Source organism: Serinus canaria, chromosome 2 (genome assembly GCF_022539315.1).
Source record: "Serinus canaria isolate serCan28SL12 chromosome 2, serCan2020, whole genome shotgun sequence".
Taxonomy (NCBI): domain Eukaryota; kingdom Metazoa; phylum Chordata; class Aves; order Passeriformes; family Fringillidae; genus Serinus; species Serinus canaria.
The window spans coordinates 518840-545668 of record NC_066315.1 but is presented as its reverse complement, the minus strand read 5'-3'; the positions used below and the strand labels follow the sequence as shown (position 1 = coordinate 545668).

Genomic DNA, 26829 nt, shown 5'->3' with positions numbered 1-26829 from the left:
GGGGCTGCCCCTGGATCCCTGGCAGTGCCCAGGGCCAGGCTGGGGCTGGGAGCAGCCTGGGGCAGTGGGAGGTGTCCCTGCCATGGCAGGGGTGGGATGGGATGAGCTTTAAGGCCCCTTCCATCCCAACCATCCCGTGGTTCCCTGGCTCTGTAACTGCGCTGGCTGGGGTAAAAGGGCTGGGAGGAGACACCAGGGAGTCACCCCCTGTGCCCAGGGGTCCCTCCCAGCTCTCAGGGTCCCCTTGGCACCGCAGCAGCCCCTCAGCCCTGCCCTTTCTGTGTCTGTTGCAGCTGGCTGACCTGAACAAGCGGCTGCCGCCCGAGTCGTGCCCGGCGCGGGCTCCGTGCCGAGCGCGGGCGCTGCGCCCGGCGGTGCCACCTGCCCTGGCCCCGCAGGCGGTCACCCCGCACGGCGTGGGCACACAGCCCGTCACCCCCCACACCATCACCCTGCAGCCGTCCTCCCTGCGCAACCTGCGCCTGCCCAAGCGCCTGCGCGTCATCTACTTCTTCGCCCGCACCCGCCTGGCCCAGCGCCTCATCATGGTACGTGGGGGCACACAGATGGTTGGGATGGCACCCGCACTGCCAGGGGGGCACACAGCCTGCCAGGGGGGCACACAGCCTGCCAGGGGGCACCCGCACTGCCAGGGGGGCACACAGCCTGCCAGGGGGGCACACAGCCTGCCAGGGGGGCACCCGCACTGCCAGGGGGGCACCCGCACTGCCAGGGGAGGACACAGGCAGCTGGGATGGCATCCGCACTGCCAGGGGGGCACACAGCCTGCCAGGGGGGCACACAGCCTGCCAGGGGGCACTCGCACTGCCAGGGGGGCACACAGCCTGCCAGGGGGGCACCCACACTGCCAGAGGGGCAGACACACTGCCAGAGGGGCACACAGCCTGTCAGGGGGGCACACAGATGGTTGGGATGGCACCCGCACTGCCAGGGGGCACACAGGCAGCTGGGATGGCACCTGCACTGCCAGGGGGGCACCCAGAGAGCCGGGGGCACACACACTGCCAGGGGGGCACACAGTCTGCCCCGGTCAGGATGGCACCCAAATGGTGGCAGGGTGGCACCCAGAGAGCCAGGGTGGCTCTCAGATTGCTGGCATGGCACCCAGACAGCTAGACTGGCACCCAGACCACCAGGATGGCCCCACTGGGCACCCAAACAGCCAGGGTGGCACTCAACCAGCCAGACTGGCAGCCCTGCCCACCCCATTGGGCACCTGCCCCTGCCAGGCTGGCAGCCCTGCCCACCCTGCCAGCCACCCACCCCCACCAGGCTGACACACCCCCATGTCCTGCTTGCATGGGATGCAGAAGTTCAGTCCCCACATGGTCCCAGAGCAGTGGGTCCTGCATGAGTGTGGACCCAGAACCCCAAACTGAGCCTTTCCAGCCTGGCCTGGAGGTGCCAGACGTGCTGGTGCCAGCTGCCAGCACAGAGTCCCTTCCTGCTGTGTGTCTGGGAGAGAAGTTGGGTCCTGAGCATCACGTGGATCCTGGAAAAGTGCTGTCCAGGTTCTGGGTGTGCTGGGCAGTGCTCCAAATGTCCCCCCTGTGCCACCTCCCTGTCCCCAGGAAACAGTGCTGGGAGTGAGGCTGCAGGAAATGAGGGCTACCTGTGGTTGGGGTGCCATGGGTCAGCTCGGGCAGGGGACTGAAGGGAGCTGTGTCCCTGCTCGGGCAGGGGACAGGGCGGTGGCACTGAAGGCAGGGGACAGGGCGGTGGCACTGAGGGAGCTGTGTCCCTGCTCAGGCAGGGGACAGGGAGGTGGCACTGAGGGAGCTGTGTCCCTGCTCAGGCAGGGGACAGGGCGGTGGCACTGAGGGAGCTGTGTCCCTGCTCAGGCAGGGGACAGGGCGGTGGCACTGAAGGGCAGGGGACAGGGCGGTGGCACTGAGGGCGGTGTCTCACCCTGCACAGGCCGGGACAGTGATCTGGATCGGAATCCTGGTGTACACGGATCCCGCTGGGCTCCGCACCTACCTCACGTCTCAGGTCACGGAGCAGAGTCCCCTGGGGGACGCAGGCCTGCCTGCCATGCCCGTTCCTGGAGGGGTCCTGCCCGCTGGGGACCCCAAGCTGGACCTGTCGGTGTTCCCCTCGGAGCCCGAGGCGCTGTCGGAGAACCGGACGCAGCAGCGGGAGCAGAAGGCGCGGCTGGAGCCGGAGCAGCAGCCCTGGGGCCCCGAGGGCAGGGGGAACGGGCAGCTGGAGCTGGGAACAGAAGCACAGGTTACCTGGGGAGCAGAGGATGAGGAGATCTGGAGGAAGCTTTCCTTCAGGCACTGGCCAGCCCTCTTCAGCTACTACAACATCACCCTGGCCAAGAGGCAAGTGGGCTGGCATGGAGTGCCACTGGCACGGGGATCTGGCAGCTGACCCAGGGGTTTGTCTTGCTTCTGTCCTCCGTGCTCCCAACCCAAATAACCTGCTTCCATGGGGCTCATTCCAGGTGTGTGTGGGGGCAGCTGCTGAGCAGGTCCCCTGGGGTGGGCAGAGCTCACAAACCCTCCAGGGCTGTTCCTCTGGGAGTCAGGGTGGTTCACTCTGCTCCTGGGTGGTTTATGTGCTTGGTGTCTTCTGTCTTCCTTCTTCCTGGAATTTAAGTTTTAAAATTTGCAAAACAAGAAGAGGAGGCTCAGGGGGGAACTTGTGGCTCTGCACAACTCCCTGAGAGGAGGGGACAGCCAGGGGGGGTCGGGCTCTGCTCCAGGGAACAGGGACAGGAGGAGAGGGAACGGCCTCAGAAGTTTCCAGGGGAGGGTCAGGGTGGATATTGGGAAAATTCCTTCCCCAGAAGGGTTCTCTGGCCCTGGAACAGCTGCTCAGGGCAGTAGTGGAGTCCCCATCCCTGGAGGGATTTAAAAACCGTGTGGATGTGGGGTTTGGGTATAGGTTAGTGGTGGCCAAGGGGGAGCAGTCAGATTTGATGGTGCCAGAGAGCTTTTCCAACCTCAGTAATTCCACAATTGTCTGATACAATCATCTGTAAGGGATGGAAATAGTACATGTGAGGAAAAGACAGCTGAGCTGAAAGAGCTTCTTGGTGAGACCTCCCAGCAGCCTGCAGTACCCAGGAAACAAGACTTAAATTCATGGGATGCACTTGATCTCATCAGGCTTCACGTCTGTTGGGTCTCTGAAGGGTTAAAACCTGGGGAGGAGAATATTTCCAAGGAGATCTTCAGTTCAGGGCACCTGAAGTGAGGCACCGAAAGCACCCTGGTTCCTGCCGTGGCTGCCAGTGACCCGTGCCCTCCTGAGCTGCTGTCGCTGTCCCCTCAGGTACATCAGCATCCTGCCAGCCATCCCGGTGACGCTGTACCTGAACCCCCAGGAGGCGCTGGAGATGCGGCACCCGCAGGAGACCTGGCGCTCCCAGCCCTTCCTGGACACGGCCCCGCGGCCGGAGCGCCCCGCGCCCCGCGGCCACCAGGATGTCACCCTCTACAAGTACAGTGTCTGCCACGGCCCCGGAGCCTGCCTCAGCCCCACGGGGCTCTGCTCCTTCTGCTGGCAGAGCAGAAAGCTCCCGAAGCTGCAGTGCCAAAGCTTGGGGTGCTGGGCATGCTCCCCTGCAAAGGGAAATTGATGCATCCTGGCAGTTTTCCATCAGCTGAGGGCAGGAATGGGCTGGGCATGGAGGCCCTCAGGGCTCCTGCTGCAGTGCAGGGCTGGTCACTGGGTGACCGGGACAGAAGGACAATTTGGGGGTTTAAATGTGATTTCATAGAACCCCAGATTGGTCTGGGTTGGAAGGGACCCTAAAAACAATCCTGTCCCCCTCCGTGCCATGGCAGGGACACCTTCCACTATCCCAGGGTGCTCCAAGCCCTGCCCAGCCTGGCCTTGGGCACTGCCAGGGATCCAGGGGCAGCCACCACCCGGATATAATTTTATAATGATTTATTGGGGGTCAGATCAAACTCTGGTGCAAGGAGCTCCCCTCTCTGTGGAGAGTACAGCTCACAACCCCTGCCTGGATCTGCACCTGCTGAACACGCTGTTATGCCATCCCCAGCTGGTGTTTTCTTAAAATCTTAGCTGCTCATTACTTTCCTTACTGAAAAGCCTCAAAACCTTGTGGAAATTGTCATTTTCCCATTAAACCCCCCTCAATTTCCAACAAATCCCTGTAATTTGTTGAAAAGCTTTCTCAGCTAAGAAATTCACACCAGCACATGAGTAATCCCAGCCCAAGACTTCCCAAATCTATCCGTGGACTAGAAACTGGGGTTTATTTCCTCACCTTCTTGTCTGTGTGTGTCCCCCAGGGTGGCTGCTCTGGGCCTGGCCTCGGGCATCGTGCTGGTGCTGATGCTGTTCTTGCTGTACCGGGTGCTGTGCCCCAAGAACTACGGGCAGAACGGGCCGGGCCGGCGCCGCCGCGGGGACCTGCCCTGCGACGACTACGGCTACTCGCCCCCCGAGACCGAGATCGTGCCCCTGGTCCTCAGGGGACACCTCATGGTACGTCCAGCTTAGCAATCAGCGCCTAAGGAAAGGTTATTGGGGCGGGAAATTCCTGCAGCACCTTCTGGTCTCCTCCTGGGGCTGGCTGGCTGCTGTTCCCACCAGCCTGGCTTCCATTCCCTGCTTTGCTGGGGTACCTCCAAGGGACAGCTGGATGTGGCACTCGGTGCTCTGGGCTGGGTGGTGAGGTGGGCATCAGTCCCAGGTGTGACTCAGTGGTCTGGGAGGGCTTTTCCCTTTGGGATGAGTCTGGGATTCTTCCTGTTATGAGATGAAACAAAGCTCTTGGGCATTCAGACAGATGAGTTTACAGTGCTGGGCTGTGTCTCCCAGCAAAGCTGTATCTCTGCTCCTGATCCTGCCTTCAAACTGGGATGCAAATTTTTAGGGAAGGCAAGACAGATGGAGTCTGTTGGGTTTGCAGCAGTGCAGTGCACACTGAGGTCTCTGGGCAGAGATCCTGGAATCCCAGAATGGTTTGGGTTGAAAGGCACCTTGAAACTCATCCAGTGCCACCCCTGCCACGGCAGGGACAGCTTCCACAAGCCCCATCCAACCTGGCCTTGGACACTTCCAGGGACTTCCATGTCCTCACCGTCCCTCAGTCCCCAAACCAGCCAGCTTTGACACGAAGTCCATCATCTCTGCAGCTCTGCAGGCACACCAGGCTGTGCTCAGGATCCAGAGGCCTCGGTGGTGCCCACTGAGCTGTGCCTGTCCTTCCCCCTCGCAGGACATCGAGTGCCTGGCCAGTGACGGGATGCTGCTGGTGAGCTGCTGCCTGGTGGGGCAGATCCGCGTGTGGGACGCGCAGACGGGCGACTGCCTCACCGTCATCCCCAAGCCCAGGTAGGGCCCTGCCCGTGTCCCCCCGTGCCCACAGCCCCCTGCTCCCAGCCCGCAGCCGAGGGGCTCAGCTTTGTCCCTCCTTCCAGGCTGCGCAGGGACAGCAGCGGCATCTTCGACTACCAGGAGGGCTGGGATCCCAGCCCGGACGGCAAGAACGGGCTGGAGGACTCCTTTGAGAGCAGCCACCAGCTGAAGCGGCTGCTGGGGCCGCCGCAGCCCGCCCTGTTCTGTGACCAGCCCGACCTCACCTCCCTGATCGACACCAATTTCCTGGAGCACGCCAAGGCCGAGCCCGAGCCGCGGCTGCGGGCCGTGGGCGCCCGCCGCAAGGACTCGGGCTACGACTTCAGCAGCCTGGTGGGGAAGGTGTACGAGGAGCACGGCGGCTCCGGCTGCAGGAACGGGACCTTCCCGGGGCTCCCGGCCCCGCACGGCCCCGCCGGGCTCTGCGGCGGCCGCGCCCCGGCCTGCGGCGAGGGCGAGGGCGGCTGCGGCGGGGACGAGACCTGCGCGGGCTGTGACAAATCCTCACCCCCGCCCTCCTGGGGAGGGGACCTGGAGAGCTCCATCTGGAGCCTGGAACTGCAGGGGAACCTCATCGTGGCTGGCAGGAGCAATGGGAAGCTGGAGGTGAGGAACGGGACACAGAGGGGAAGGTGGAGTGAGGAGCGGGGACACAGTAACAGGGGGTGGAGATGGGGAACAAGGACACAGTAACAGGATGGTGGTGATCAGGAGCAGGAACACAGTAACAGGATGGTAGAGATGAGCAGGATGCAGTAATGGGAGGCAGGAGGTGACACAGCCTGGGAGCACAGCACAGGGAGCTGTGACCTGCTCACTCAGCTCAGGGACCAGGAGCAGGGCACTGTTCAGGATCCCAGATCCCCTGTGGCCAGTGTCACCGCAGTGACCCCTCCTCCCCCAGGTGTGGGATGCCATCGAGGGGACCCTCCGCAGCAGCAATGATGAAGGACAATCCGGCATCACAGCCCTCGTCTTCCTCAACAACAGGTAACGCCTTGTGCAGGTACTGGGAGATCCCCAGCCCCAACCCCCACAGCCACTCCTGGCAGCAGAGGCTCGGCTGGGATGTCTCTTCCTTGGAATCAGTGTCATGGAATACCCTGAGCTGGAAGGGGCCCCCAGGGATCATGGAGTCCAACCCGTGGCCCTGCCCAAGACACCCCAACCACCCCACCCTGTGCCTGAGAGCTTTGTCCAAACACTCCTGAGCTCTGGCAGGGTTGGAGCTGTCACCATTCCCAGGGGAGCTCATTCAGTGTCCAACCACCTTTTCTTGTTATCCAACCTCTCATCCAGCCTAACCCTCTGAGAAGCCACCCCTCACCAGCTTTCCTGGCTCCAGGAATGCTCCAGCAGCCACTTCTTCAGCCCTCAGTCTTGCCAGTAGCTGAATGTGCAGAGGGTTTCAGGGCTGGGACACCTTTGGGTCGCTGCTGTTCAGTGGCACTGCCATTGTCCAGTGTCCCAGCCCAGTTCTGTGCAGCCTCTTCCCGGGGGTGTCCAGGTTTGGGGCTCAGGGAGGGGCCTCTCTCAGCCCCACCTCTGTCCCTCAGGATCGTGGCTGCCCGCCTGAATGGCTCCTTGGATTTCTTCTCTCTGGAGACACACACGTCCTTGAACCACCTGCAGTTCCGAGGTGAGCAGGTGTTGGAATGTCAGTGTGCTGCCCTGGGCTCCTGCCTTGCCCTCCTCGCAGCTGAGTGTTCCACACAGCCCCTCAGCTTTGGTGGTAACTGCTCCAAAAGCACCCAGAGCTGTGCTGAGCTGAGGGCTGCTGTGGGAGCTCCCTGTGCTGGGACACCATCCCCATGCCTCCCTTACCTCCTCCCACTTGTGTCTCCTTTCTGTCTCACCGTTCCCAATGCCAGGAAGAGCCCGAGCCCTTGGCACAGCCACAGCACAGCCCAGAGGGGCCCCTGGTTAGGGCAGGGGGTTCCTTTGCTTCTGGAGCAGAACAGAGGGGATAATTCAAATGGAATACTGGGGGGAAATTCTTCCCTGGAGAGTGGCGAGGGACTGGAATGAATTTCCTGGAGAAGCTGTGGCTGCCCCATCTCTGGAGGCATCCAAGGCCAGGCTGGACAGGGCTATCCCAGGAGCAGCCTGGGATAGTGGAAGGTGTCCCTGCCCCTGGCAGGCCGGGCATGGGACTAGATTGGCTTTAAGGGCTCTTCCATCCCAAACCAGTCTGGAATTGTCTGACCCTACTGAGACCCTCACTCAGCTGTTCTTAGCTGCAGTACCAGCCCCAGTTCCCCACAGCCAGCACCCAGACCCCCCCCGTGCCATGCCGAGGTGCCCGTGCCCAGCCGAGTGTTGCCCGCAGGTGGCCCGGGCAGGAGCAGCCTGCCGCCGTCGCCGGAGCTGTGCCGCGGGGCCGCGCTGCGCTGCCGGCTGACACACAGCGTGGCGTGCGCGCACCACAAACCCATCACCGCGCTGCGGGCCGCCGCCGGCCGCCTGGTCACCGGCAGCCAGGACCACACCCTGCGGGTGAGCGCCGGGCACCGCGGGGCAGGGAGAGGGACCGCGGGGCGGGGACAGGAACAGCGGGGCAGGGACAACGGGGCAGGGACAACGGGGCCGGGACAGGGACAGCGGGGCAGGGACAGCGGGGCAGGGACAGGGACCGCGGGGCGGGGACCGGGACCGAGGGGCGGGGACCGGGACCGCGGGGCAGGGACAGCGCGGGGCAGGGACAGAGACCGCGGGGCAGGGACAGCGCGGGGCAGGGACAGCGGGGCAGGGACAGAGACCGCGGGGCAGGGAGGGGCAGCCAGGAGCACAGCCTGCGGGTGAGCGGCGGGGACCGCGGGGCAGGGACAGCGGGGCAGGGAGGGGGAGCTGGGAGCTCCCCCGGGTCTATTCACCGAGGAATCCAAGGACAGAGCCCAGAGTGTCACCCTGAGCTGAGTGTGGGACCTTCATGCCGTGGGAATGGGTGACTTCAAAGAATTATGGAATCACTGAGGTTGGGAAAGCTCTTCCAGACTGTCCAGGCAGTCTCCAGCACTGCAAGGCCACCACTAACCCCTGTCCCCAAGTGCCACATCCATGTGGCTTTTAGATCCCTTCAGGGATGGGGACTCCACCACTGGCAGCCCCTTCCAATGCCTGACCACCCTTTCCATGAAGGAGTTTTCCCAATATCCAGCCTAAACCTCCCTGTCCTCCTGTCCCTGTTCCCTGGGAGCAGAGCCCAAACCCCCCGGCTGTCCCCTCCTGTCAGGAGCTTTGCAGAGCCACAAGGGCCCCCTGAGCCTCCTTTGCTCCAGGCTGAGCCCCTTCCCAGCTCCCTCAGCCCCTCCTGGGTCTCCAGCCCCTTCCCAGCTCCATTCCCTGGACACACTCCAGCCCCTCAAGGTCTTCCTGTCAGGGGGGACCCAAAGCAGCCCCCAGGATCTGAGGCCCCTCAGCAGGGCCAGCACAGGGGGACAATCCCTGCCCTGGTCTTGTGGCCACACTGGTTGGATACAATCCAGGTGGCATTGGCCTGTTTGTCACCTGGGCACAGCTGGTCACATCCACCATCACCCCAGGGTCTTTCCAGCTCCTGTGTCCCCAGACTGGAGCATTCCATGAGGTTGCTGTGACATTCCCTGAGTGGCACACTGAGGTTCTGGGGTATCCCCTCTCCCCTTGCCCTTCAGCAGTGCAGTCACTGCCCTGTGACCACCCTGGCACTGCCCACCAGCCATGACCTGCCCTGCCCCCATGGCCCTGGCACCACAGGCAGGCACTGGCTGTGCCACAGTGGGACCAGCTGGGCCCATGTTGTGCCATGGGAGCCCAGGTGGCACCACCCTGAGCCCAGCTGGCCCCAGAGCCTCACTCGGGTCTCTCCTGCCCCAGGTGTTCCGGCTGGAGGACTCGTGCTGCCTGTTCACCCTGCAGGGCCACTCGGGGGCCATCACAGCCGTGTACATCGACCAGGTACGAGGGGATGCTCACCTGCCTTCACACCTGAGCTGATACCTGAGCCCATCCTTGAGATCACACCTCAGCCCATCCCTGCTCCCATCCCTGAGCCAGTGGCTCAGCTGGAGGCACCCACCTGGCTCCCTCCATCTCTCTCTGGCCAGTCCAGAGTTTTCTCCCAGTTCACTGTGAGCTCAGCAATCTTTCCCTGGAGATCTCTTGCTTCTCTGTCCTTCTGGAGCAGGGAATCCCTGTTCCTGCACTGCCAGCTGGGGCTGAGCAGGCCTGAAACGGGGCCTGAGCCCCCAGGGAGGCTCTGCCCCCAGTCCCCGGGAGGAGTGGGGGTCCCCAGGTGCTCCCTACAGCAGCGTGTGCCCCCAGGTGCTGTCCCACTGCACAGAAGTGACCTCGGGTGCCTCTGCACTGGGGCTCCTGGGGGACCCGGCTCTGTTCCCCCCATCCTGCCCAGGCTCACGAGCAGGCAGGGAGGGCCTGGGCTGGCAGTGCAGGGGGGCAGCCACGCTCACTCACCTCCTGCAGCCGGGAGTGGGGGTGGCACCGCGTGTGCCCCGGCACTGAGGTGGCCCCGGTGTCCTGCAGACCATGGTGCTGGCCAGCGGTGGCCAGGACGGGGCCATCTGCCTGTGGGACGTGCTGACGGGCAGCCGTGTCAGCCACATGTTCGCCCACCGCGGGGACGTCACCTCGCTGACCTGCACCACGTCCTGCGTCATCAGCAGCGGCCTGGACGACGTCATCAGCATCTGGGACCGCAGCTCGGGCGTCAAGCTCTACTCCATCCAGCAGGTGGGACCTGGGGAGGGTTAGCCAGGAAACCAGGAATTGCTTGGGTGGGAAAACCCTCGGAGACCACGGAGTCCAACTACCCCCCTGCGCTGCCAAGGCCACCACTGACTGTGTCCCCAAGTGCCACATCCACCGGGCTTTTAAATCCTTCCAGGGAAGGGGACTGCTCTGCTAGCCTGGACAGCCCCTTCCAAAGTCTCATCACCGTTTCCATGGGGAAATTCCTGCTGTGCCCACCCCGAGCCTGCCCTGGCCCAGCCTGAGGCCGTTCCCTCTCTCCTGTCCCTGTTCCCTGGAGCACAGCCCGACCCCCCCGGCTGTCCCCTCCTATCAGGAGCTGTGCAGAGCCACAAGGTCCCCCTGAGCCTCCTTTGCTCCAGGCTGAGACTCCCCAGCTCCCTCTCACACTCTCAGGGGTCCTCCTGGCTTTTCCAGGCCCCCTCCAGACACCTCTCCTGCACTTGGAGGCTGCGGAGCCTCTGTTCCAGCTGGGCACGCCTGGAACAGCCTCCCTGTCCCAGCAAAGGCTCCGGTCAGGCGGGCCCGGCTCTGCCCCGCTCCCGCCCCCGGAGCTCAGCTCTCCGCCCTCTGTCCCGCAGGAGCTGGGCTGCGGCGCCAGCCTGGGCGTCATCTCCGACAACCTGCTGGTGACGGGGGGCCAGGGCTGCGTGTCCTTCTGGGACATCGGCTACGGCGACCTGCTCCAGACCGTCTACCTGGGCAAGAGCAACGAGTCGCAGCCGGCGCGGCAGATCCTGGTGCTGGAGAACGCCGCCATCGTCTGCAACTTCGGCAGCGAGCTCAGCCTGGTCTACGTGCCCTCGGTGCTGGAGAAGTTGGACTGAGCAGGAGGAGGGGCCGGCGGGACTGAGGCGGGGCTGGGGGCTGTGCCGGAGAGGGGACAGGGCCGCGGGCTCCGTGCCTCCATCCGTGCCACCGGAGCGACTCCGGTCACCGAGCGGGGTGCGGCCGCCGCCTCCTCTGCTCTCCCCGGGCCGGCATCTTCCAAGCGGTTTCGGGGACCCCCGGCGGCGCGATGGTGCGGAGGGACGGGGGGCGGGACAGGGCAGAGCGGGGACAGTGTGGTGGCTCTCGGGCCGGACACCCAGCGGTGGCTGTGCCGGCCCAGCACCGCCGCAGGACACACAACAGCCCTCGGCCAGCCCCGGCCCCGGGTGGCAGCCGGGCGAGGGCCGGGAGCGGCCCGTCCCGGGCGCGGCTCGGCCCCCACGTGCCTTAGGGCGCGGCAGGGCCTGCCCGCCCCCGCCCGGGGCCGCAGCTGCCCCCACTCTATTTATTTATACGCTGTAAATAGTTATTTATTGGGGCAGGGGGCGCGGGGCTCCAGCCCCAGCAGTGTTGCCCTTGCCGTGCCCTGGCACAGCTGCCCTACCCGGCTCCCTCCTGCGCCCCGTCTGCAGCAATAGCACCTTCCTCCTCCTCTCCTTCCTCCTCCTCTTCTCGCTGCGGGGCCAGAGGAGGCTTTTCTCAGGTTGGGAGCGGGCGGAGCTCTCGCCCCCGTCCTGCAGGCGTTGGGGAGGGACCCGGGCGGGGGCACAGCGGGACCAACGTGCACAGCCAGGGACGGGGCAGCCCCCGGCGCTCCCCCGAGCGCGGGGCCCGGAGCTCCCGGCCCGTCCCGCCCTGCCCCGAACCGCCCATGACGTCTGTTCTCGACCCCCGGTGATTGTAGAGGCGGCGCCGGCCTGGGGCAGGGGGGACCCCGGCCCAGCCCCGCGGGTGGCCTTCGCCCAGCTGTACCTTTGTGCTGTACAGGGGACGCTTTTTGTACCGATCGTGTTTTATAACGTGTGCAGAACATCCATTAAACGGAACTAACCCGAGTCTGGCCCGGCCCTGACCCCCCGCTCCGGCAGCACCAGGGCCCGGCCCTGCAGATAAACTCGCTTTATTTTAGTAGCAAAGAGCTGAAAAAGTCAGTTCTACCTGGAGTCAAACAAAGTGGGGCTGGGGGCCGGGGGGCCCCCGCCCCCCTCACGCCTTGTTAAGGGTCCAGAGGGGGTCGAGCATGCTGAGGGGGTCGTCGCTGGGCCGGGGCGCCCGGAGCCCCTCGCCCGGCTGTGCCTGCAGGAAGTTCTGCTTGTTCATGCGCTGCTTGCCCTTCAGGGACGCGTCCAGGCTGAACGCCTCGGGCGTCAGCGAGGCCAGGAGCTCCAGCGAGGAGGAGGAGGAGGCTGGGGGGGCGGGGGGGGGCTCTGGCGGCCCCCCCGGCCCCTCTGGGCTCTCCCCCCCTACGTGGTTGCTGCTCTCGGTGTCACCCGATGCCTCGGGGAGGGGCGGCCTCGGGGCGGGGGGCTCGGGCTCGGGGGCACCAACACCATCCACGAGGCCGTCAGGGACGGCCAGCGGCACCTCGGGCTCCACGGGGTCCGGAGCGGGGCCGGGATCCGCCCCCCAGCCCTCCCCGGGCTCGGCGATGGCCCCCCCCGGTTTGATGCTGAGCTTGGCGATGGTGGCCTGGATGGAGCTGATGGGCACGTCCCCCCCCAGCACCAGGTCCTGGGGGTCCTGCTGGAAGTAGAGCTGGGGGAGAGTGACCCCGTGAGCCCCGGCCGTGGCAGAGCTCCCCAAAACCGCCCGGCACGCCCCTACACCCACCTTGGGGGAGGTGCTGTTGGGGGGCTTGGCCAGGCTGGGGCCGCCCACGCCGTGGCGCAGCAGCACCTGCTCGGCGTGGAGCAGGACGGCCTCGAAGCAGAACTTGAGGTGCAGCTGCAGGGGAGGGGACACGGTGAGGCCCGGGGGGTGCAGCCCCACGCCCCCGGGGCCGCAGCCCCCCCGCAGTACCTTCTCCTGCAGCATGTGCTTGCGCTGCTGCCGCATCCGCCTCACCAGCTGCGCCAGGTCCGGGATGCCGTTCCCGGCCTCCACCTCCTGCACGGCGGCATACAGCAGGCAGAAGGCGCCGGTGCGGCCCACGCCGGAGCTGCGGAGACACCCCCGAGCCGTGACAGACCGGGACAGGAGGGGGAGCCCCTCTCTCTGCCCTGCCCCGGGAGCCCCCGGCCCCGCTCACCTGCAGTGCACCACGACCGGGGTGTGCAGCGGCCGCTGGTGCAGGTAATGGCCGTGCACCTCCTGGATGAAGCGCAGGAGGCTCCCCTTGCTGTCGGGCAGGCCCCTGGGGTGGGGAACACACACTCGCTGGGGGGGTTCTGCACTCAGAGCCCCTGATGGGTCAGGGCTGCCCAAACACCCTCCCCAGTCCCATAGCCGAGGTCCCAGAACTGCCCCCACAGAAGATCAGGGCCCCCCAAGCCCCCCTCTGTCCCCCCACGTACAGCTCAGGCCAGGAGGTGAACTGGAGGTGGGCCACGGTGCGTTTGAGGCTCTGGTCCCGGTACTGCAGCGTCAGCATCCGCTCCACGTGCGTGGGGGTCACGCGCAGGCTGGTGAGCACCACGGTCAGGGGGCCGTGGGCCACGGGCTGCCCCCGCTCCGACGGGAAGTACCGGAGCACCTTCTGCCGCGGGACGGGCCGTCAGCAGAGCCCGGGGACCCTCGGGCCCCGCAGGGCACCGGGCAGGCTGTCCCGTCCCCGGGACCCCGCCCGGCCGGCCCCGCACCCGGGACGGGACGCACCTTGTCCAGCTCCTGCTCGGACACGAGCATGACGACCACGGACACCTTCTGCTCGTAGATCATGAGCCAGAAGTCGGCGGCGGTGCCGAGCAGCGGGGCCTGGGTGGCGATGAGGGCGGGGCAGTACGGGGACAGGTCCTCCACGCGGCTGGCGTTGATGTAGTCGTCCTTGCCCGAGAGCAGCACGACGCGGTTGCGGTCGTAGGGCATGATGTCCTGGTGCCGGTTCTTCATGGAGTAGCAGCGGGCGATGGCGATGGAGCGCTGCCGGGCGTCGCGCTCCTGGGCCTCCTGCAGCTCCTTCCAGAGCGCGTCCAGCTCGGAGCCGCCGCCGGGCGCGGGCCGCTCCAGCCGCTCGGCCAGGGCGCGGAACCGCTCCAGCTCCGCCAGCAGCCGCCGGACGCGCTCGGGCTCCGCGTACGGGTCGGCCTCGATGAGCTGCACGGCCCGGGGCCGCTGCCCCTCCTGCGCCCCCGCCTTAGTGGGCTGCAGCAGCCCCCCGGGCGCGGCCGAGCCGCCGGGCTGGCTCTCGGGGCTGGACGACAGCAGGTCGGCGGGGCAGGGGCTCTGCCGCGGGAACGGCGGCTCCGCGGAGCCCGGCGGGGGCAGCGCGGGAGGGGGCCGCGGCGCCGGGGGCTGCATGGGCAGGGCTGGGGACGGGGACGGCGCCGGGGACGGCACCAGCGGGCCCTGGACCACCACGGCGCCCGGCAGCGGCCCGGGAGAAGGGGCCTGGCTGGGCGGGGCGGGCGCGGGGGGACCCAGGGCCATGGTCCCGGGGGGCAGCTGGGCGCTGGGGGGGGCCGGGCTGGGGCAGAAAGGCAGGGCAGGGGACGCGGGGGGCACCGGCTGGAGCCCCCCCAAGGCCGGGGGGCCGCTCTGGGCGGGGGTCCTGGGGAAGGGCACGGCCCCCGGGTGCGGGGCGAGGGCCGAGGGAGGCAGCTGGTCCTGCCCGGGGAGCTGGTAGAGCTGGGGGGGCAGCGGGGCCGGCACCGGGGCCGGCGGGGGCAGCTGCGCCCCCGGAGCGGAGAAGCGCTGCTGCTGCTGCGGCTGCTGGGGGAACTGGGCTGGGGGCGCCAGGGGCACTCGGGGGGGCTGCTGGAAGGGCAGAGGGGCCTGGGCTCGGCCCGCGGGCAGGAAGGGACCAGGAGGGAACTGCTGGGGGCCCTGGGCAAAGGCGGGCGGGGGCTGTGCCGGGGGGAAGGGGGCCTGGGCCGGGGCCCCGAAGGGCTGCACCCCCCCCGCCGTGTAGGGGAAGGGCGCCGGGGGCCCCCCCGGGCGCTGGGGGGGCAGGAAGGGGCCCCGGGGGGGCACGGAGCAGCTGGAGATGGGCGCCTGGACGCTGTCCACCGTGGTGGTGGCCGGGCGAGTGCCCGGGGGCTCGTGGCCCCCCAGCCCCGGCTGGGCACTCCCGGGCGCTGGCACGGGCGGCCGGAGCGGGCCGGGGGCCGGGCCGGGCTGGCCCAGGCCGTAGGCGGGGGCGGGCAGGGGCCCGTGCTGGGGGGACGAGCGCGGGGGCGGCACGTGGGGGGGCCCCCCGAATGCCGGCTGTGCCGGGGCGCGGATCAACGGCGCGGCCGGGAAGAGCTGAGGGGCGGCGGGGCCGGGGGCGGGCCCGGCCGGGGCCGAGGGCTGCAGGAGCTGCCCCGGGAGTCCCCCGGGTGCAGGAAAGGGCCCGGGCATGGCGGGAGGCCCGGGCAGGCGGTAGTGGCCCGGGAAGGGCGGTGTGGGGGCCAGGGTGGGCAGCGGGGCGCTGGCCACCCCCCCTGGCAGCATGTAGGGCTCGGCCGGCCGCAGCCCCCCGGCCAGGGCGGCCAGCGCCGGCGGCGGCAGCGGGCCCAGGTGCCCGGGCAGCAGCTCCGGGGGGAGGCTCCGCAGCTCCTCCGGCAGCTCCTGCAGCACCAGGGAGCTGAGCTCGGCAGCCTCGGGAACCCCAGCCTCATCCAGCGGCTTCTTCTGCAGGGGGGGCTTGGGGGCCGTAGGCCGGGGGGGCGGCTGCTTCTTCAGCTCCCTGCGGGGGCAGGGGGCTCAGTGTGGGGTGGGGTGCTGCCCCCTCACTGCCCCACGGGCACCAGGAGCCCTGCCCCTGCCCCCAGACCACCACCCACAGCTCCCAAGGGCCCTTCTCCCCCCCGGGGATCCCCCTGCCCCCCAGACCGTGCCCACCCACCTCTCCAGCAGCTGCTGCCGGTGTGCCTCGCTGGCCTGGCACGCGGCCCGTGCCCGCTCCAGCAGCTTGGCTGCCTTCCCCTCCAGGTCCGTGTAGAAATCCTTCCCCTCCTGGGACTTCTTCATCAGGTCCTCATAGGCCTCATAGGAGGCCACCAGGGTCTGCACGGTCGTGTTCCACCTGGGACAGGGCACGGAAGGGGCTCAGCAGGATGCAGTGCCAGGGTAAAGGTGGGCACCCAGCTCCAGGCACCTGTGGGACCCTCCGGTTCCCACTGGGATGGGCACAAGGACAGGACAAAGCCACCACAGCCCCAGCAGTGGGGTGGGACAGGAGAAGCTGGTGGTGGCCGCATGCCTGTCCCAGGGGGTGAGGGCTGTCCCTGGGCACTGAGCCCACCCAGGGCACCGGGAGCTCTCTCCCCACTCACTTGTGCTCCACCTCGGCCAGGGCCTTGCGCACGGCCGCGTACTTGACGTTGGCATCAGTCAGGGCCTTGAGCACATTCTCCTGGGCAGCCAGGTTCTGCTCCAGGTACACCTTGAGCTGGTCGTACTTCTTCAGCTGCTCCTCAAAGAGCTTCTGCGGGGACACAGGAGGGTCTGCGGGGCTGTGGGACAGAGCGGTCCCCGAGGGGGACACAGGGGTGTCCCCAGGCCCACCTTCATCTCGGAGCGGTCCGTGGTGACCAGCGAGGTGGTGATGTCATCCTTCTGGATCATCTCCCGCAGCTGCTGCTCCAGGGACATCCGCTGGTCCCGCATCTCCTGCACCTTGGCCAGGATCCGCTTCAGGTTCTGCAGCACCTGTTTGTCGTCTGGGGGTGGGGCGGGGTCAGGGGCGGGGCCGCTCCCAGGAGCCGCAGGGAACCCGCGGGGTGGGATCTGCGGAGCCAGGCCTTGGCTGGGACAGCCTCTGTCCCCTCTGTCCCCAGACAGAGCCCACTCTGCACGTTCCCTGCGGGCAAGTTCCCACTGTGCTCACACTGATGGTGCCAGTGCCAGGTGACACATGGGGACATCCAGGGGGCATGGAGAGGTACAGCCCTGCCTCCCCCAGCCCAGGGGCACTGCCGGTCCCCTGGGGGGACACAAGGGGTACAGCCCTGCCTCCCCCAGCCCAGGGGCACTGCCGGTCCCCTGGGGGGACACAAGGGGTACAGCCCTGCCTCCCCCAGCCCAGGGGCACTGCCAGTCCCCTGGGGGGACACAAGGGGTACAGCCCTGCCTCCCCCAGCCCAGGGGCACTGCCAGTCCCCTGGGGGGACACAAGGGGTACAGCCCTGCCTCCCCCAGCCCAGGGGCACTGCCAGTCCCCTGGGGGGACACAAGGGGTACAGCCCTGCCTCCCCCAGCTGGGGGGGCACTTCCAGCCCCCCAGGCCAGGACTCACCTTCGGAGAGGGTGGGGGTGGGCAGTGCAGCCCGCACCTGCTCCAGGGGCCCGCCGAGCAGGCGCAGGTTGCCCAGGTGCAGGTTCATGGCGCGGTGCAGCTCGGTGTTGGTGAAACTCGCCTTCTCGTGCAGCTCCAGGTACTTGGAGCACTCCTTGCTCACCTCGGCCAGCCCCGGGGGAGACGCAGGGGCCGGCGGGACCCTCCCCAGCAGCTCCTGCAGCTTGCGCTCCTGCGCCTCGTCCTCATCCAGCAGGTCCCGGATCTCCTTCAGCGACGCCTCCACGTCGGTGAAGACCCCAGAGAGCACTGTGGGGGGCACGGGGGGCTGGTGGGCATGGGGCCACTCCTGCCTGCCCCAGGCCTGGAGCCATGGCACAGACACGGCAGCTCCAGGGAGTAACCTGGCTGTGGGCAGCCAGAGGAGGGACACGGCAGCCCAGGCGTTGGGGTGCTGGGCTCCTGGGCACCCCTGCCCTTGGGATCATCCCCCCTCCCATCCCACAGGGAAAATGCTTTGGGATTTGGGAATTGATGCCAGTACAGAACCAGCAATCAGTGGGAACTTTCCCAACACCTTGGGAATAATGCTGGCCCCAGGACCCTCAGTCCTGGGCAGAGAGCAGTGCCAGCCCCAGGCAGGGAGCAGTGCCAGCCCCAGCAGGGACCCCAGCCCCAGGCAGGGAGCAGTGCCAGCCCCCAGGGACCCCAGCCCCATGTAGGGAGCAGTGCCAGCCCCCGGCAGGGAGCAGTGCCAGCCCCCAGCCCCCTCACCCTGCATGGACTGGACGAGGTTGCGCACGGTGTCGGGGCGCACGCTGAGCGCGGCGCATTTCTCCATCAGCACGGGCGGGATGTGGTTGTACATGTCCAGGTTGTCCACGGTCTCAGGGTCCAACTGCATGGAGTCCATGAACTGGCTGTGGGACACAGAGGGGCCCCTGAGGGGTGGCAGTGTCCCCCCTGCAGAGGCTCGGGAGCAGCAGGACCCCATGGGGCAGAAGGGCCGGGCCCCTCACGTACTCCAGCACTTCGTTCTTGGCTTCGATCTTGGCCATCACGTCCCGCAGCAGCTTGGCCTTTTCCTCGCTGGGACAGCACAGAACAGGACAGCCCGTGAGCGCAGGGAAACACCCAGCAGGCTCCACAGCCCCAGCTCCAGCCATCCCATCCCGTTCAGCTCTGGCTGGAGCCCGGACACACCTGTGCAGGGCTGACCAGGACACACCTGTACAGGGATGAGGCCTCGTGGGCAGCCATGGGCACCAGCTTGGCAAAGATGTCGGGGCCGGTGACCACGGGGTCCGTGGGGTTGACGGGCAGAGCCTTCACCAAGGGGGCACCTGAGGGACACAGCCCGGGCTGGCACCGCTCCCGAAGGGCTGCTCCCCTCAGTCCCAGCAGGTCCCTGTCCCCAGGGCCCTGAAGCCCCCCTGACCTTTGACAGACTGCAGAGTGTCCAGCGCAGGCACGGCCTCGTGGTAGATGAAGTCGTTGTCCTTTTTGGCTGAATTGTACCTGGAAATGGGAAGTGCTGCTGGGAGAGAAGGAGCAGGTGGCATTCCTGGCTCCCTAAGCTTGCTCCCAAGGGGTTCAGCCCCCCTGGCTCTCCTGGGATTGCCCCAGCAACTCCCACAGCAGCCGTCCGTCCGTCCGTCCGTCCGTCCATCCATCCATCCATCCTTCCATCCATCCATCCATCCATCCATCCATCCATGGGGCCTGGGGCAGTGCTGGGCTCTGCACGTCAGGACACCAGGAAGGCTCCCCAGGCTCCCTGCCTACCAACATTCCTGACTCTTGGAAAAGCATGGAGACAGACTCACTTCCCACCAATGACATCCATGGTGAACCTCAGAGCTTCCTGCACGGTTTCAGGCTGGCCCTGTGGGAATGAGAGTGGGAATGGTGTCCGGGTGCTCCGGATGGGATCAGAGAGGCCTGGAGAGCCCCTGGAACTGACCCCAGTCCTGCTCCTCCTGCAGCCCAGGGCCCAGCTGGGAGGGAGAAGCCCCCAGTCCCAGAGGGCAGGAACACACCTTGGCCAGCTTGATGGCTTCGTTGAGCTTGTCCAGAGCGCTCTGGAAGTAGATGACCTGCGGGAGAGCAGGGCTGGGGTTGGCACGGGGGGCACTGCCCTGGCTCTGCACAGGGACACCAGGGCCAGAGCTCCCCACAGCCCTCCCACAGCACCCAGGCCCCGGCAGGACCCAGGACATAGCTGTGGATACCCAGCCTCTTCCAGGACGCAAGCTCCTTCCCAGGATCCTGATCCACAGGCTGGAGAGGATGAAATGGGATGACACAGCCCCACTTACCCTCTCCCCAAACTTCTGCTGCTCCTCGGCCTGTTTCCCCATGTGCAGCTGGAAGAAAACTGGGATCAGAGCTCTGTAACTCCAGGGAGAGCTTTGAGAGGGGGAGGAAAACGCCAGGGAGCAGCCAGGGCTGCTCCAGAGCTGGCAGGAGCATCCCGAGGTGGGATGGGAGCACAGGCAGAGCCCCCCAGCCCCAGTTCCCCCCCACTCACGTGGGCCACAGCAGCAAAATAATAGATTTTCATTTGGACCAGCTTCTTCCAGTCCTTCTGGATCTTGCCCAGCAGCGAGGCTGTCTCTGAGTTCTCCAGGGCCCGGCAGGCCTCCTTGTAGTAATCCACTACCTGTGGAGAGGGACAGAGGAGAATTCCAGAATTCCAGACCCCAGGGGAACCAGGGCAGGGAAGGGGAATCACCTTGAGCACCAGCCCAAGGACTTGGATCACCCAGAGAAATGGCTGGGAGGAACTCAGGGATGTGTTTGGGACCACACCCAGGGACTGTCACCAGCCCAGGCTGCTCCAAGCCCCATCCAGTCTGGCCCTGGACACTTCCAGGGATCCAGGGGCAGCCACAGCTGCTCTGGGAAATCCAGTCCAGTCCCTCACCCACCTCACACCCTCCAAATACTCCCCCCACATCTCCAATTCCCTGTGTCCTGACACTCCAGGCCCTTGGCCCAAGTCCCTCTCCAGCTCCTGATCTCAGAGCAGGGGGAGCAGGGCCATGCTGGGAGCAGCTCCTGGAGCTCACCTGGGCACTGATCCGGGCCACAAGGAAGCTCTTCCTGTTGTCCAGCATGGACTTCTCCAGGAGACACTCCTGTGCCTGGCCCTGCCAGGGACAAGAGAGGAATGTTCAGTGTCCCCAACCCTTGGGACAGCCCAGACCCCTGGCAGGACCCACTGGCTCCAGCCCCTTTGCAAGGGGTGGATGTGGCATAGGGAATACCAGTCCTGAGGGTGCTTGGAGAGCCCAGGAATGGCAATGAGCCTTTCCTGACCCCCAGTGCCTCCCAAAACCTCCTTCCACCCACCCCAGGAGAGAGCCCAGACCCCACCGAGAGCCCCTGGGGGACACTGGGGTCCTGTGCCCTTGGATGCACGGGGACACCATCCCCACGGACGCACTGGAGGGGTCCCAGGGCCCCCAGTCCCTACCAGCATGAGGTTGATGTTGAGGCTGAGGATCTGGTGGCTCATGTCCACGCTGTAGGAGTGTGGGAAGTGATCCCGCAGGTAGGTGAAGGCACCGGCAGCACACTGGAAGTGGGTGCAGGAAACCTTCATGCCCTGAGGGGATGGAATTGTTGGGTTTGGAGAAGATTTCCCAGATCATGGAGTCCACCCAGCCCCCAGCACTGCCAAGGCCACCCCTGACCATGTCCCCAAGTGCCACATCCACAGGGCTTTTAAATCCCTCCACCAATGGGGAGCTCACCCCTGCCCTGGGAGCTGGGCCAGGGCTGAGAGCCCCTTCCAGGAAAGATCTTCCCAATATCCACCTGAGCCTCCCCTTGAGGCCATTCCCTCTTGTCCTGTTCCCTGGGAGCAGAGCCTGACCCCCTGGCTGTCCCCTCCTGAGTCCCCTCCTGGTGCTCCCCCCCTTCCCCAGCTCTGCTCCAGCAGCCCCTCAATGTCCTGTACCTGGACACCCCAAACCCCACAGGTTCCAGGTTCCTCCCAGTGCCCATCACAGGGACAGTCCCTGCCCTGTCACACCCAGCTGGCACTGCCCCGGAGGGACAGAGCTGACAGGGCTGCGGGGTCCTCACCTCCTCGGACACGCGCTTGTCCATGGCTCCCAGCATGGAATGCAGGGCTCCTGTGGGGACAGGCAGGGGCTCAGCGGGGCAGGGACACCCCAACACCCTGGGAACAGGGGCTTGGGCCAGGGACCCCAGAGCTGCTGGAATCAGGGAGCTCACCCAGGTTGTAGAGGACACAGGCCTGCTCGTACTTGATGTCCTCGTGTGTCACCGCCTTGCCCGAGAAGATCTCAGTCCTGGGGGGAAGGGGCACAGGACAGGGAGCAACCAAGGATTCTCTCAGGAGCAGGAATTACAGGGAACCCAATTCCCCAAGGGTCCCTAGGACCCCCTCTGCAGGACCCCATTCCCCAAAGGTCCCCTGGGATCCATCCCCCTGTGCTACCCCAGGCAGGACCACATTCCCCAGGACATCACTGGGCCACCCTCGTGCCACCCCAGGCACAGGACACTGTCATCCCCAAGGGGTTCCTGGGATCCCCCAATGCCAGCCTGGGCAGGACCACATTCCCAGGGGGTTCCTGGAGCAGCCCTTCCCCAGGGAATGGGCACGGCCACATCCTGCACAGCTCAGCCCCCCATCCCAGTCACCCCATCCCAAATACCCATCCGGGATCCCCCATCCTATCCCATCCCATCCCATCCCAGCCCCTCATCCCGGATCCCCCATCCCAAACACCCATCCCATCCCAAATTCCCATCCCAGATCCCCCATCCCGGATCCCCCATCCCAAATACCCATCCCATCCCAAATTCCCATCCCAGATGCCCCATCCCAGATCCCCATCCCATCCCTCTCATCCCAGATGCCCACCCCATCCCCCTCACCAGGTGACGGGCACGGCCGCCTCCTGGCCCTGCCCCATGGGGATGCGGCTCTGCAGGAAGTGCAGCTGCCCCAGGTACTTGCGCAAGGTGCTGCAGCCCTCGAAGTCCCTGGGGACACTGACGGCGCTCTGGGAGAGGGGAGAGGAGGGAGAGGCTCGGGGGACACGTTACAGCAGGACCAGGAGCTGTCCTGCAGGGGAGGCCGAGCCAGCAGCATCGGGACGGGACAGGGCTCCTGGAAAGCCTCGGGAAGAGCTGAGTGCTCCCAAAAACGAGCCTGGGGGAGCCCCCTCATGGATCAGGGGGAGCGGGGTGGGGAAATGAGGCTCTGCACCCCCAGCACAGCTCCAGGGCTGGGACAATCCCGGGATTTGAGTGTCCTGGGGCACACCGGGGGAGGAGGGAACAGCAGCAGAACCTGGGAAGGTTTCCTGCCCTCCCGCTTCAGGAGAAATCCCAGCGCTGGGCTGGGCGTGTCTGGGCCCCCGTGGGGCCAGCACCAGGAGCTGTCCCTGCTCCCCCCAGCCGGCAGCTCAGAGCCGCTGGATCGCTGGGATCATCCACGGGCTGCTCCGTGGGCCACAGGACGGGGAGAGGGGCAGCCCCGGCCCGGGGGGGTCGGCAGGGCCACCCCAGAGCCCCCAGGGTCCCCCCTCACCTGCCGGAGCACCTCCAGCTTCCGCAGCTCCTCGTTGTAGCTCTCCGGGTTCTCTCCATAGTTCTTCAGGACGAACTGGGAGACGGGAGAGGATGAGCGGCCCCGGAGCCCCTCCCGGCCCCGGAGCGGCCGCCGGGCTGCGGGGAGTTTCACGCCCACGGACGGCTCGGGGGATGGGATCGGGGAACGGCTGAGGCTGGAAAAGGACTAGAGGGCGGAGGGAAGGTCCCCCCGGCCGCAGTGTGCGGCGTGTTGGGGACACTCCCAGGGGCCGCCCGTGTCCCCCGCAAAACCGCGGGGAGAGCGACACAAGGCTGAGGACCCCCCCAGTCCTCTCCTTCCATAAATTCTGTGGCACAGGAAGCGCCGGACAGGGGCGGAGCTTGTTTACAGCCCTTCATTAAGTGACTAATTACCGGGCCCCCGCGGGGGTGGCAGGGACACGGCGCCAGCCCTCGGCGGCTCCGGCCAGGGGGGGTCCCGTCCCTCACGGCCCGCCCCGATCCACACCCCCAGCTCCAGCCCCGGCGGCTGCAGGGACCCCCCAGGCATCCCGCCCGCCGTTCCCCCTGCCCTGGGCCCCCGAAGGCAGCGGGACCTCCCCGGCACCGAGCCCCCGCCCCGCCCCTCCCAGGCCCCGCCGGCCCTCCCCGACCCCACCTTCTTGACGGCGGCGTTGAAGGCGAACTCCCCGGCCTCCTTGAGGTCGAGCCAGATCATGGGCATGCGGGGCACGGCCTCCATCCCGGCCCGCTCCCGGCCCGGCCCGGCCCCGCTCCCGGCCCGATCCCGGCACGGCCCGGCCCGCCGGAACCGCGCGCGGGGGCTCACGGGACACCGAGTCCGCGCGACACTTCCGGCCCCGTTCCCGTGGCGACGCCCCGCCCCTCGCGCCTGTTCCCACGGCCCCACCCCAAAGGGAGTGTGTTCGTGCGGCCACGCCCTCTGGGGGCGGGACAAGCGCCTTTGCCATGGGGACGCCTCGCCCGCCGATTGGAGGGCACATATGTTGTCATGGAGAAGCCCCGCCCCGGAGGCGGGGCAATTGCTACGACAACCGACCACGCCCAGCCCCTGCCAAGCCCTTTCAAGGCTCTCCTATTGGGGCGCTGTAATTAATGACCCCGTTAATTACCCTTCTCCCCACCTCCCGCGGCCCCCCAGTGTCAAGCTGGGTATTTGGGGCTCCAGGCTGCCTCGGTGGTCCCAGGGACACCTCGTTCTGCCTCAGGGCTGTTCCAACAACCCAGATCAACCAAAGTAACAGGAGCTTATCCTACAATATTCCAGTAACGGATTTAATCCGTTAACTATCTGCTCCGCTAATTAATTGACGCATTCATTTAACTGAGCCATTAGCGGAGCTATTCGATGGGTTCTGGTACCCCAGCAGGAGCACACCTGAGCCACCGCCTCCAGCTGGGAACTGTGCCCTGTGTCCGTCCGGTGTCCTTGCCATGGCTCCGCAGCCACCCAGTCAGGTACCAGGGACTGGGGACACAGCACGTGAGCTCAGGGACAAAGGACACCCAAGGACATTGGCACACTGTGGCTCAGGGAAATGGGGCCACCTGAGCCTGGGACACGGGGACAGCAAGCCCAGGTGACCCTGGGGACATGGGGTGGGCTCCTGCTCCCATGGGGAATCTCAGCTCCAGCACCTGGAGCATCCCCTTTCCCTCCCACCGAATCCCCCCATCTTTATCCCTTTGGGGTGGGCGCCTGTTCCCATGGGGAATCTCAGCTCCAGCACCTGGAGCATCCCCTTCCCCTCCCACCGAATCCCCCCATCTTTATCCCTTTTTACCAGAAACAGAAAATAAAACAGCTTTGGAATCCAAACACGTTAAAACCACGGGTTCATGTTTAATTCCCTGACTCTGGTGTCGCTGAATCCTCCTGGTTCTTCCACAGGGAATCAGCCCCGCTGCTCCAGCCTCTGGATACATCCCTGTGGGATAATGGCACAGCCTGGGAAGGGTGGGCTGAGCTGAGGTGATACCCAGCACACACCTCCTGCTGGCTCATTAACCAGAATTAATTACAGTGACAACAGCCTTGCACCCACTTCTTCCTTCCTGGGGGCCTCCTGATCCCTCTGCAGCACCATGGAGGGAGCCTGCAATGGGAAAGGCAGGAATGTCAGTAACCAGCCCTGCTGCCCCTGGAACCCCTGTTCTCTCCAAATCCCAGTGGGCCTGGGGTGTCCATAACCACCCCAGGATGTACAGGTGTCCTGGTGTCCATAACCACCCCCAGGTGTCCATAACCACCCCCGGGGTGTCCAGGTGTCCATAACCACCCCAGGATGTCCAGGTGTCCATAACCACCCCCAGGTGTCCATAACCACTCCGGGATGTCCAGGTGTTTATAACCACCCCTGGGATATCCAGGTGTCCATAACCACCCCCAGGTGTCCATAACCACTCCAGGATGTCCGGGGTTTCCATAACCACCCTCAGGATATCCAGGTATCCATAACCACCCCCAGGATGTCCATAACCACCCCCAGGATGTCCAGGTGTCCATAACCACCACCCCGGGATGTCCAGGTGTCCATAACCAGGCCTGGGATATCCAGGTGTCCATAACCACCCCCAGGTGTCCATAACCATCCCAGGATGTCCAGGGTTTCCATAACCACCCCCGGGAGGTGCCGGGAGCGGCCTCAAACGGCCCCAGGATGCTCTGGCAGCGCTGCAGGAATGGTGGGAGCCACGCCAGGCCCCCCCACGCTGGAGCCTGCGGCGGGAAGGGCCAGGGGCACCCAGGCACGGCAGATCCCGGGCTCTGCAGGAGCCCCAGGATGCACTGGGTGCTCGGTGGCACTCCAGGAGTGCCCTGCTGAAGCCTGGGGTGACACGGGCACAGCCCAGGAACGTGGCATCACAGCCCACGGTGACACCAGGGCCTGGCAGGCTTCCAGGAGCCAAACTGCCCAACATTCCCGTGCCATTCCAGCCCTGCAGATCCCCCCGGGCAGGCAAGGAGCACGGGCAGAGCTGGGGCTGGCCCTCACCCCCTCACCTGGGCAGTGGTGTCAGCGAGTAACTCCTGCCAGGATGGAGCTCCGTGTCTCAGTCATGGCATTCCCATGGAATTTCAGCCCTGGGAGACAAGGGGCCGAGGCCTTGGTAGCCTTAATTAACCAAAATTGGGCTAATTACGGTGCTAGGTCCCTCGAATCCACTTCCTTCTTCCCGGTGTCTTCCTGAATCCCTCTGGATGCTCAGAGCTGGACCCTGTAACGGAGAAGGGCAGGAATGTCACCGGCCCTACCGCGCCGGCCCCTGCCCGGGGTTTCGGGCTCCCGCAGTCCCCCCTTGTCCCACCCAGCCCGGGCGTGTCCGAGGATTCTATGACCGCCCCCGGGAAGCGCCGGGAGCGGCCTCAAACGGCCCCGGGATGCTCTGGCAGCGCTACAGGAATGGCAGGGGCCACGCCAGGCCCCCCCATGCTGGAGCCTGCGGCGGGAATCCGCTCCCGAGGGAGCCTCGATCCCCAGGGACGGCCCAGGGCAGCCCCGGCAGCCCTGGCCGGGACGCACCGCGCCCCGCGGCCCCTCACGACCGCGGCGGTGCCCGATGGGCGGGAAACACCGCACCCCGCGCGGCCCCGGGAGCCACCGGAGGTGCGGCGGCCCGCGGAGGCGGCCCCGGCGGCGGGGGGCCGCGGATGGCGGCGGATGCACACGGGCCGCCATCGCCCCTCACCTGCTGCTGCGGCGGCCATGGCTGAGAGAGCGGGCGCTTCGTTATGACGTCACGGACACGCGGAGCGGGATCAGTGCGATTGGGGCACGGGTGGGCGGGGCCAGGAGAGGGGCGTGGTCGGAGGCCACATGTGTGGTCGCAATATGACATCACAATAGAGGCGGGGCTATGGGGCGTGGTCCCATAATGATGGGCGCGGCCGGCGGTGGTCACCGATTGAGGGCGTGGTTCTGAGGTGGGCGTGGCTCGCTGTGCCGACCGTTTGGCGCATGCGCACTTCCGTCGTC

General features: G+C 66.3%; 2 protein-coding genes, 1 long non-coding RNA gene and 2 other non-coding genes across 7 annotated transcripts in view; 1 reads left to right on the top strand and 4 right to left on the bottom strand.

The window, feature by feature from the left end:
- The window catches only part of SCAP (SREBF chaperone), a 56212-nt gene extending 44276 nt beyond the window's left edge, over positions 1 to 11936 (top strand). For all 3 annotated transcript variants that reach the window (XM_050970906.1, XM_050970905.1, XM_050970907.1), the window contains exons 12-23: positions 294 to 548; positions 1939 to 2348; positions 3304 to 3471; positions 4293 to 4488; positions 5225 to 5340; positions 5427 to 5970; positions 6269 to 6354; positions 6921 to 7003; positions 7694 to 7860; positions 9220 to 9300; positions 9886 to 10092; positions 10692 to 11936. In XM_050970906.1, the coding sequence (XP_050826863.1) occupies positions 294 to 548; positions 1939 to 2348; positions 3304 to 3471; positions 4293 to 4488; positions 5225 to 5340; positions 5427 to 5970; positions 6269 to 6354; positions 6921 to 7003; positions 7694 to 7860; positions 9220 to 9300; positions 9886 to 10092; positions 10692 to 10937 (2559 nt within the window). In that variant the 3' untranslated portion in view covers positions 10938 to 11936. The remainder of the gene's footprint in view (positions 1 to 293; positions 549 to 1938; positions 2349 to 3303; positions 3472 to 4292; positions 4489 to 5224; positions 5341 to 5426; positions 5971 to 6268; positions 6355 to 6920; positions 7004 to 7693; positions 7861 to 9219; positions 9301 to 9885; positions 10093 to 10691) is intronic.
- Positions 11937 to 11985: 49 nt separating this feature from the next.
- Positions 11986 to 23630, bottom strand: PTPN23 (protein tyrosine phosphatase non-receptor type 23). The gene is made up of 25 exons (XM_050970904.1): positions 23490 to 23630; positions 22830 to 22904; positions 22172 to 22299; positions 21503 to 21579; positions 21350 to 21399; positions 20736 to 20867; positions 20329 to 20409; positions 19788 to 19919; positions 19576 to 19623; positions 19297 to 19353; positions 19084 to 19142; positions 18696 to 18775; positions 18486 to 18600; positions 18281 to 18346; positions 18032 to 18177; positions 17258 to 17566; positions 16528 to 16682; positions 16296 to 16447; positions 15866 to 16045; positions 13696 to 15706; positions 13395 to 13576; positions 13130 to 13234; positions 12901 to 13039; positions 12712 to 12825; positions 11986 to 12636 (listed from the first exon to the last, which is right to left on the bottom strand). Exons 1-25 carry the CDS (start codon positions 23571 to 23573, stop codon positions 12088 to 12090), a joined length of 5226 nt encoding a protein of 1741 aa, XP_050826861.1. The 5' UTR covers positions 23574 to 23630; the 3' UTR covers positions 11986 to 12087.
- A 1041-nt stretch (positions 23631 to 24671) lies between these two features.
- Positions 24672 to 26638, bottom strand: LOC108961440 (uncharacterized). Its single transcript, XR_007776876.1, has 3 exons — positions 26543 to 26638; positions 25857 to 26071; positions 24672 to 24948 (listed from the first exon to the last, which is right to left on the bottom strand). It is a non-coding gene; the product is annotated as an uncharacterized LOC108961440 (long non-coding RNA).
- LOC115485419 (small nucleolar RNA SNORA9) lies at positions 25449 to 25577 on the bottom strand. The gene has a single exon (XR_003946175.2). It is a non-coding gene; the product is annotated as a small nucleolar RNA SNORA9 (small nucleolar RNA).
- Positions 26171 to 26299, bottom strand: LOC115485421 (small nucleolar RNA SNORA9). Its single transcript, XR_003946176.2, has one exon. It is a non-coding gene; the product is annotated as a small nucleolar RNA SNORA9 (small nucleolar RNA).
- Positions 26639 to 26829: the final 191 nt, after the last annotated feature.

Excerpts from the sequence above, each read along its gene's own strand:
- PTPN23 (XM_050970904.1), bottom strand. The coding sequence starts at position 23,573 with ATGGAGGCCGTGCCCCGCATGCCCATGATCTGGCTCGACCTCAAGGAG. Across the intron at positions 21,400-21,502 it reads CTGTGTCCTCTACAACCTGG|GAGCCCTGCATTCCATGCTG; the intron begins GTGAGCTCCCTG and ends CTGTCCCCACAG. Across the intron at positions 18,347-18,485 it reads GAGGCCTCATCCCTGTACAG|CGAGGAAAAGGCCAAGCTGC; the intron begins GTGTGTCCTGGT and ends GTGCTGTCCCAG.